Below are 10397 nucleotides of genomic sequence, written 5' to 3'. Positions count from 1 at the left end.
ATTTTTTTGTATAAAATAAAAAAAATATCTTATAAAAAAATTTATTTAAATTAAATTAACCACTAACTTTTTGAATATATTTTATTTTATATATACATCATAAATATATGTTAAATTTTATTGAGATTACATTGCTAAGATTACTACTTTTATTCTAACTTTCTTAATCTATAAAAAATTAAAAAAATAACATATAAAAAAAGACAGAAAGAACATTAAAAATGAACACAGATCATGACCGTCTATACAACTGACATGTTACACACCCTCTATTTATCACTTTCCGTTCCAACTAGTTTTGAAAATGCCACTTGAACAATATGCTAAATATCTCGTGCTCCATAAAAAACTAATGAATCTTGAATGTTTGAAATTTTAATATTATGTAAATTATTTTAAAGTTTTACACGTATGTATTAGTAGTGGTAAGTTTTTTAGGACGGAGAGGTAATTCTTTTTATATATATAAAAGAGTTTGAAACATAAAATCAGGATTTCGAATCATGACATTAATTCGATCTGCATTTTCCCTAGCTAGCTAGCGTGAGAGTGAATTGTTTGTGCTCCGTCGGGTGAAATGCATTGCATATATATTCGAATAAGAATAGGACGAGTTCTGTGCACTTTGAAGAACAAGCCACGATCGATAGCACGATCGGCCACGTGTCTTGATTCAGATAAAAATGTCCATAATAAGGTACTTTTCCTTGTCAAGTATGTATGTGCGTACGTGGGGTTGGAATTTTGTTTGAGATGGTAGTTGCACGTGTAACCCGACAATTTAGTTGCAGACACAAGATCTAGACTATATCGACAACATGATCTGGAGAAAGTTATTGTTCATACCTTAACAATTACTACTACAATAATAGTGTCGAGGAATATTTATTGGGTTGAACTATTATTTTCTTCTACTTAAGAGAGATGAAGAATTACTTTTCAACTTTACAATAACCACCTTTTTTAATGATCATTTGCAGTAGAAAACTTTTCTTAATAGTAAAATTAATTAATCTGCAATCTCTATAGTTAATGAAGGAAGAAGAGTACTGATATTCGGAATCTTGAATAATCACTTTCCAAATATTTTTTTGAAGGTGAAATAGCTGGATTTGATTTAGCAACAAGCATGCGTGCAACAAATCTGAGAGTGATATGCTTTTACTTGTAAATATCCCTAATTATGTGATGGTGGCGGCGCAGATTTATATTGTCTTAGTTTATATTTTCTTATATCAAATGTATTTGTATTACAAATTTTAAATAAATAAGATATAAAATATAATTAAATAAATAAAATTCCAGATGATTTACTTTACATAATAATATACGTAACCAAAATTATAAAAAATTTAAATATGTGCTAAGTATCATTTACGTTAAGTTAAATTAATTATTTAATCATCATCGTACGCATGACGATCCACCTTGCTCACACTCTATATAAAGAAATCATTCCACTTCATAGTTTTAACCAAAAACGGAAAATAAAAAAATCAATATACTCACCATGGAAACTAAAATCGACTTCCTTTGGGTCTTAGCTTTTGCTTCCAAATGCAAATCATTAACCTTTCATAACACTTTCTTCCTCCTTCTCTTCCTCTTCCTAGTATGCCTTGCCATGGCGGTTTCCTTCTGGGCTCACCCGGGTGGTCACGCTTGGGGCAAATACTACACGACCCGACCCGTTAACCCGATTCCTGGACCTCGTGGTTATCCAATCCTTGGCAGCATGAACCTCATGACTGGATTGGCTCACCACAAACTAGCATCAGCGGCTCGCACTCTAAATTCTACAAGGCTCATGGCGTTTAGCCTTGCAGAGACACGTGTCATCATAACAAGCAATCCTGACGTGGCGAAAGAGATTCTAAACAGTTCGGTGTTTGCTGACCGTCCGATAAAAGAATCGGCTTATGGTCTAATGTTTAACAGAGCGATTGGTTTCGCTCCTTACGGAGTCTACTGGCGAACGTTAAGACGTATTGCTGCCACGCACATGTTTTCTCCTAAACAAATTAGTAACACAGAGAGGCAAAGAACTGTTTTAGCCTCGCAAATGGTTTCTATACTTAAATGTAAAAGCATGGATCCGGTTAGACTGGTTCGTGTTAGGGAGATTCTCAAAGAAGCTTCGCTTAATAACATGATGTGTTCCGTATTTGGTCGTGAATACGAGCTTGGTTCGATTGAAAGTGAGGTTGAGGAACTTAGTGAGCTTGTTCGAGAAGGGTACGAATTGTTAGGAAAGCTCAATTGGTCTGATCATCTTCCATGGCTCGCCGGTTTAGACCTACAGAAAATCCGGTTCAGGTGCTTCAATTTGGTTCCCCGAGTGAACCGGTTTGTTAGACGGATTTTAAATGAACATAGAGCTCATGCAGATGATCCGAAAAAATGTCACGATTTTGTCAACGTTTTGCTTTCACTTCGAAATCCAGACAAATTATCTGATGACGACATGATCGCCGTTCTTTGGGTAAGAGACAATACACCTTCGCTAATTTACGAAATTGTTCTGTCTAAAATAAATATCGTAGGAAAATATTTAGATAGCTTTTCTTTGGTTACTTTTTAAATACGTCACTTAAGAATAAAAATTAACTTATCAAAATAATATCTATTTGAGCACAAAGATTATAAGTAATATATTCGATCTGCTAATCCTATTTTATTTCGTACATGTTTATATATTGTTTTTAATGCATGGGGAGTGAGGAGAATTGAGTTAGAATAGTTAGTGATTACTTTATTAAAGTTAAATATGTACAATTATTCGATTATATAACGTAAATGATCGATAAGATTTGTTTTGCATATAGGAAATGATATTTAGAGGAACCGATACGGTGGCAGTTCTGATCGAATGGATTCTGGCAAGGATGGTCCTCCACCCTGAAATCCAATCAAAAGTGCACGACGAGCTCGATCGAGTTGTGGGAAGATCACGACCGTTAATCGAATCGGACATAAAATTGATGGCTTACTTTCAATCAGTGGTGAAAGAGGTCCTGAGGCTTCATCCTCCTGGCCCACTTTTGTCTTGGGCCCGATTAGCTATCACGGACAGTGTCGTCGATGGGCACCACGTCCCTGCCGGGACCACAGCCATGGTTAACATGTGGGCCATCACACGGGACCCGCAAGTGTGGAATGACCCACTCAAGTTTAATCCCGATAGATTTGCTGACGTTGACTTCTCAGTACTCGGGTCAGATTTAAGGTTGGCACCATTCGGGTCGGGTAGGAGGACTTGCCCCGGAAAGAACTTGGGTTTGACCACAGTCAGCTTCTGGACGGCTACTTTGTTACATGAGTTCGAATTGAAGGATAGCCAGTCAACGTCAACCATTGACCTGACGGAAGTTTTGAAGTTGTCGTGTGAAATGGCTAATCCACTCACTGTCAGATTAATCCCCAGGAGAAGCTAGATATATATAACGTAGTCACACAAGTTTGATTAGTGGAATATATATATATATTAATATTATCTCATATTATTATTATTATAGTCGAAGTAACTATATATCATGATATACTGATATTATATGCATGCATATATTTTGTGAAAACTTCAAAGGGTATTGTTTACTCAGTGAGTAACGCAGTTTGTGTTAGGATTAGAACTTACTCCTATTATTGATTGCCAGTTTTGTATATACTTGTAATAACTAATTGTGAAATATTAAGGTTGAATTTTTAGCAGTATTTTGTCAAATGTGGTTACAACTCATCTAAAGCTTCAATAAACGGTCGATTCTTCCAATTTAGATATTGGACGTACGAAAACGTGGTCACAAGTAACAATGATAATAATTTCAAAAAAAGATAAAATAAAGTGACGATGATAATGTCACTAAAATAAAATAAATAAATTTGGAAATCTTAATATATTTAAAGGTATATTCTATATCAATGCCATATATATAAAGTATATTAGATAGGTGAGGGGCCTAACAAAACAAAAGAAATCAAAATGTCTTTATACATACTAGCAACAAAAACCTAAAACCGAACTTGGAAACATAAAAATTGGACTCAAGTGCATCACAGCCCCCAATTTCTTTTCCTCCCTTTGATGAATGCATCCAAAAAAGAACATGCAAATCAAAATATATATACATGAAAGTCATTAATGCATTTTAATTAAGGCCTGATTTATTAAACTCGAACACCAAGATATATATACAGTTAATTAAGTTTCTCTGACTCTCATGTATTAATCATTCAAACATCTATATATGGAAATTCCTTCTCATTTTCCTTTTGTTCCATCTTCTTTTATATAATTAATTTTGAACTATATAATGGAGATGGTTCTCTAGAGGATCAATTTTATGACTTTCACAATGAAATTCATACAGATAACCACTTGTCTAACGTACTTTGGTTTCCTTTTGTTCCATCCTAATCTTTTCCTATAATGTGAAAATACATATCCACGCATATAGTAAATGTTTAAGTAGATTTATAAGCTATATATTGAGTTTTGTACTACCCCTTCCTAATTACTTCTTCTTCTTTTTTCTATGCAAATTTGTGTAGAAATAAAAAGTAATTAGAAATGGATGGAGTAGTAGACATTCTGTCTCACTCCTGAAGTCCTACCCATGGAATTATATTCAACTGTTTGGTTCCGTGAACATATTCCGTGTGTATGTATAAGATATATTTGGTATATATCTCTAAATTGATTTTCCAAAATTAATCATCCATAGCATCATGTCACGCCAAATTTTAAAGCACATACATACATATGGGTCCAAATTAATGAAACTCATTTTCATGACGTTCTTGATTGTTTTTTATATGTTTTCCTCAGCGAGAAGTAATTGATGGATCGATATATATGTTTCTATCATCTTTTAGAGTGCTTCTTTCACGATAGATCCTCGAAATCTTCTGCTGCACTCTCTAGCTAGTTTGTGTATATATCTTCCCTGGTTATCTCACATGTCAACGTAGCTATAAATAAGTTCTACTTCCGTCCAAAAATACATGTTTCTTTATCGATGCAAATTAGATAAATAAAGATACGTGTATTTTCAAATAGAAGGAGTACTAATTAATATATATATATATATTTTATTATGAAATCCTCTAACACAAACATATTCTTCTCACAGATTACATGTAAATTTTATAAAGAATAACCAATTATTTAGCTTATTAGGTTTTAGTTAGTTTCTGCCATAAAAGAACTTACATCCTATTATAAATATTTTTAGTGGTGAACTGAGAGAGATAAGTTATACTTCAATAATAACAGTAAAATAGAAAATAACATTTGTTACATCAAAATATGGGAAGATTGTCTTTTGTCAATATACATATGAATCTTGATATAGATTTATGTATTATTTTGGTTACGACATGACATGAGATGTTTATTCAGATGCATGTATTTGGCCATATACAAGATCCGGTGGATATGGGTTGCATAGATACAATTTTGTTCATGTTATATACAAGGAATCCTCTAAACAATATATATGGTGCAGATGATCATTTATTGAATACAAATATTACCTTCATGTTCTAATCAATTCTATATCAATATATTCAATCATTAAGAACTTAATTTAGCCAGTGATATAGCTAGCTAAATAAGCTTGAGACTTATCTCTCTAGGTTTCCTTGATTCCTAATGTACATAACAAAATATTAAGCTTCTTAACAGCAGTTATCTAGGATTGACAATATCGGAGCCTGATTGATTGAAATCATGGAGGTGGATAGGCAGAAGTTTGGCCTCACGAAGGAGGAGCTTCATGAAGTGGATGTGAAGCAGAACCTAGTGGAGGATGTGGAAGAGATTAGAATCTATTCTGTAGTTGCCAAGATATTTTCACGTAAGTCCTTTACGACGAGTCAGATTCAGAGCCCCATGACCGAAATTTGGAAAATGACGAGGGATTTTCATATTAATGCTTTGGGAGATAACCTTTTCACAATCGCCTTGGAGAATCTAAGGGACAAACAAAAGGTTCTTCAGGGTGAGACCTGGACGATTGAGCGAAGTTTGATGCTTGTTCGGAATTATGATGGAAAGAAACTGGTGTCGGACTATATGTATGTTCAATACTACTCTATTTTGGATTGAGATTCATTACCTCCCGTTGAGCCTGATAAACAACTTGGTGGCTAATGTCTTAGGAAGAGCTCTGGGAGGTTTAGTGGATACAACTGGGATGAGGAGAGGTAGCTTGGGGGAGATCCCTAGCAGTTCACGACTTTTGTGGAGGTCGAGAAGCCTTTGCGACATGGATAATTTTAGAATGACTACTAAAGGCATCTACTACGAAGATATAGATTTATTAATCACTTCTATAATTGTTAGTATAATACACATACATATATATATATATATTAATCTCATATCAGGCCGCTCTTACAGTTCAAGTCCAATAAGGTCAATGAGAGATTTTATCTTTAAGTGATGCTTGGAAATTTTATTTAAATGGAGTCCTTAAGGTTTATTTATCTCAAGGGGTATAAATGCGTAGTCTTTAGATATGCAGATCAAATTAAGGTTTCATAATCATTAATGAGTATCGGTGGTCCTGCCATCTTCACAAAAACCAAGACCAATATTGTATATTCATGTACCATTATATTACATGACTTAAGTTTAATGAAAGCATCTGCATGGCTACTACAATGAATCATTTAGGATCCTTTTAGCTTTTTTGCTTGTATAGATGAAATATCTGATTTCGGCTATTACAGTGTTGTTTCCTACCGTTTCCTCCCACAAATATCCGCATTTAATACATACGGGGATACTGTCTCAAGGTTTCTTGTGGAAAGAGTGACTTTTTATTTGGCTCGTCAATAGCTCTTTCTGTTTCATCTTTTCTGGTATATAAAATGCTTCCATAAGTCATTAATTCCTAAGCTAATTTTTTATTCGAATGCAATCTAATGTGAGAAGATTAATGAATTTGGGAAGTTGCAACTTTCTTGTGGAAAATATGACTTGTTATTTTGCTCTGCAATTGCTCTTAACCTTTTAATTTCATCCAATCTAATATATAAAATGCTTTCATCCAATTGCTCTTAACTTTTTAGTTTCATCCAATTGCTCTGACCCTTACTGTTTCACATTTTCTGTTATATGAAATGCTTCCATAAGTCATTAATTCGTCATTAATTCCTAAGGGAGTTTTTGATTCGAATGCTATCTAATGTGAGAAGATTAATTAATGAATCTGGGAAGTTTGCAGCTTTCTTGTGGAAAGTCTGACTTGTTATTTGCCTCCACAATTACTCTTAACTTTTTATTTTCATCTTATTTGGTATATAAAATGTTTCCATAAATGTTTAATATTTAAGTTAGTTTCTTTTCATCGGAATGCAATCATTTTGTATATAGATTTATTTTTTTATTTTCCTATAACTTTTTTCCTACAACTTTTTCACTTGATTTATCTCTCATCATGAAAATAATTATCAACAAAGATTTCAATGAAGAACCTTGTCCCTTATATTAATTTGTTTGATATGGTTTCTAATAATTTAAGTTTATTGTTGGATATTTTATTCCTTATTCAATCGATCGAATTATTTAAATTTTCCTCTTAATAAAGATTCTTGTAATTCACTCGGTCTGTGATCTTTATTCTCTATCAAACTATTTAGATTTATACAGTTTGAGATTTATTATTAGAAAGATTTGAATGGAAATGATTTTAAAAATTATATCTGCTCAATTATGAACCTCTGATGCTTCTATAACCTTTTAGTCAATAAACTAATAGTCGTCTAATATTTTTCCTAATATAAGTGTGGTTGGTTATAATATGTATGTTGTGATATGCTTACGTGCAAAAGAATTCATGTTTTTCCGATATGTGACGGTTTAAGTAAAATTTTGCCCATCTAATATAATAATACATGTCTTGAATCTCGTAACTTTTCATAATATTTAATTTTAAAAGATGATTTGCTTTTTTATTTTTAATTATAAATAGATTATGAAAATTAACTGTTTAGCACAAGTATCTTGATAGTTCCTAAAAACAAGTGGATTAAATCAACATCATAATTGTATAAATTATGTGATTTAGATTCATAGGAAAACATCTTACTTTTATTCCTCAAATATATTTTGCAATGGTTTTTATTCACAGTACGTTCGGCAAGCTGCCTTCTTACATCAATGAAAATATAATTAGCAGATATGTAACATAGTCAAAGCCGATAAAGATTTTGTCCGGAATATAAGATTATGTTGTTCAACTTTCAAAGATATGGCCGGAAAGTACTTTTGTCTTTTGGATATGGAGAGTCTATCAATGAAATCCTCCGATAAATTTAATTTTAAGTATACCCTAATATCAGACTTTCTATTTTTGCATGATTTGTAAATATATCGACCATTGGTAGATTTAACCTTCAATGAATATGAATTATATGACACATAAAACCAGCCGAACCTATCAATAGTTAAAAGTTGTCTTGATCTATTTATGTAAATCAAACCTACTGATGGGTTTGACGTGTAATTCATGTTCATTGAAAGTTAAACTTGCCGATAGTTGTTATATTTTCAAATCATGTAAAAATTATGAAGTCTGAAATTGGGGTAGACTGAAAATTGAACTTATCGAATGATTTCAGTGCTAGACTCTCCATATCTATAAGACAAAAATACCTTCTAGCCAGATCTTTGAAAGATGAACAACCAGATCTTTGAAAGATTAACAACAAACTCTTGTATTCCCGACAAATCTTTATCAACTTCGATCGTTTTACATATTCTTCTAATTATATTTTCATTGATGTAATAAGGCAGCTTGCCAAATGGATTATGAATTAAAGCCATTGAAAAATATATTAGAGGAATAAAACAGAAAGATGATTTCTTATGGATCTGTTTCACATAATTTATACAATTATGATGTTGATTTAGTCCACCTATTTTTAGGAACTATCAAGATACTAGTTTTCTTTTTAGGAACTACCGAGATACTTGCATTTAACAGTTCATTTTCACAATCTATTTATAAATAAAAATAAAGAAGCAGATCTTCGTTCAAAATTTAATATTGTGAAAAGTTACAAGTATGAATTCTTACATTTGATGAACAAAATTTTATTTAAACCTTAGTGCCTCCGCACTGCTAGTCCGATTCTTGCTCTCGATTCTTGCCACATCAGTAACATCAAGACCGTGAGAGAAAATAATTGGAACTTACATAAAATTGGGACTCGTCACTCCACTGCATAGTCCTAACTTTTAATAATCTAAATATTTTTATATAAATATATAACTATTTAATATACTTAATGATATGATAAATAATGATTTTGCTATTATATGAAAATATATAACTATCTAATATATATGTATGATCTTCAAAAAATATATACATATAAAGTAATCTCTAAAAAAAGGTATATGATGGCTAAAACGCAAGTGCCACACGCAAGGACACGTGTCGCCTCAAGTAGTAATGGGACTGTGAAGTTCGGTTATCGATCTTAGGAAATCGTGAAGAATACAAACCAAGTACTATGTCAAAATTCGGCTTATTGTCTAGACAAATTCCAACAGTTGATTGTTGTAATTAAACTAAGAACATAAAATAGCATGCAATAATGAATTTGAGACAATGGATGATTAAATATATAGGGTCGTGCGAATCCACGTTTACAATTCTTAATGCATGATTAATTGTCAATTCCTATCTCTCGATTCCTAACATTACTACCCAATACCCACAATTGTTCATAAGTGTCTTCCGATCCTTGGCTTATGCTCCTAATTAGGATTAAACAACCATATCTCCCGAATGTGTACGAACTAACCATAATTGCATTAAGTTCCCAATTCGAGTTCAGGCTAGGTTAACTGGTCAACTATTTGTATTCTTACCTTTGTTGACAAATCAAACATAAGTGTGAATGCATATATTTTGTGCATGAAAGTCGAGTCCCGTTATTATAAATGGTCACTTTTTGACTTATCAAATGAAACTAGTCATAGGATTAGTATAGATTACACGAAGGAAAGATAGTGGACCGAGGACATAGATGAATCAAAATCGAATCATAGATTGCTATGTTTGTATATCTATTTGCTACAAGATCGATAACATGGCACAATCGATGGACTAAAACTAACAAGATCAAGGAGATCGATGACGTGAAAGAATCAATGAACTAAAAAGAGCAAGCAGTGATCAAACTATGATCAAAGATTCAGAGATTCGCGAAAGCTAAATACGGAAACATAATCGTGATTTGTTCCTTGCACATCAAGTATTTTATTTAAAAGGGAAGTTGAAGATTGGGAATCAAGGAAAGAATCGTATCATATCATCTATTTTATCACGATAGAAGTAACGACCAAGATATGAGGAAGCATAAATAAACGACGGATTTTCAAG

General features: G+C 32.5%; 1 protein-coding gene across 2 annotated transcripts; it reads left to right on the top strand.

Annotated features, from left to right (window-relative positions):
- The first annotated feature begins 1510 nt into the window (after positions 1-1510).
- LOC139881978 (cytochrome P450 78A9-like) lies at positions 1511-3845 on the top strand. 2 transcript variants are annotated; one of them, XM_071866361.1, is made up of 3 exons: positions 1511-2482; positions 2826-3432; positions 3820-3845. In XM_071866361.1, exons 1-3 carry the CDS (start codon positions 1511-1513, stop codon positions 3843-3845), a joined length of 1605 nt encoding a protein of 534 aa, XP_071722462.1. The 2 variants fall into 2 exon arrangements, with proteins under 2 accessions (XP_071722462.1, XP_071722463.1); XM_071866362.1 differs by lacking the exon at positions 3820-3845 and having other exon boundaries at positions 2826-3434.
- The last annotated feature ends 6552 nt before the right edge of the window (positions 3846-10397 follow it).

Source organism: Rutidosis leptorrhynchoides, unplaced genomic scaffold (genome assembly GCF_046630445.1).
Source record: "Rutidosis leptorrhynchoides isolate AG116_Rl617_1_P2 unplaced genomic scaffold, CSIRO_AGI_Rlap_v1 contig215, whole genome shotgun sequence".
NCBI classification, from domain to species: domain Eukaryota; kingdom Viridiplantae; phylum Streptophyta; class Magnoliopsida; order Asterales; family Asteraceae; genus Rutidosis; species Rutidosis leptorrhynchoides.
Note: the sequence above shows the minus strand (reverse complement) of the source record. Positions and strands in the feature narration are given on the sequence as shown.

Bases quoted from the DNA above. Each gene is read 5' to 3' on its own strand.
- LOC139881978 (XM_071866361.1), top strand. From the start codon at position 1,511: ATGGAAACTAAAATCGACTTCCTTTGGGTCTTAGCTTTTGCTTCCAAA. The intron at 2,483-2,825 runs GTAAGAGACAAT...TTTTGCATATAG, and splicing joins ACATGATCGCCGTTCTTTGG to GAAATGATATTTAGAGGAAC. The intron at 3,433-3,819 runs AGATATATATAA...CAATGATAATAA, and splicing joins ATTAATCCCCAGGAGAAGCT to TTTCAAAAAAAGATAAAATA.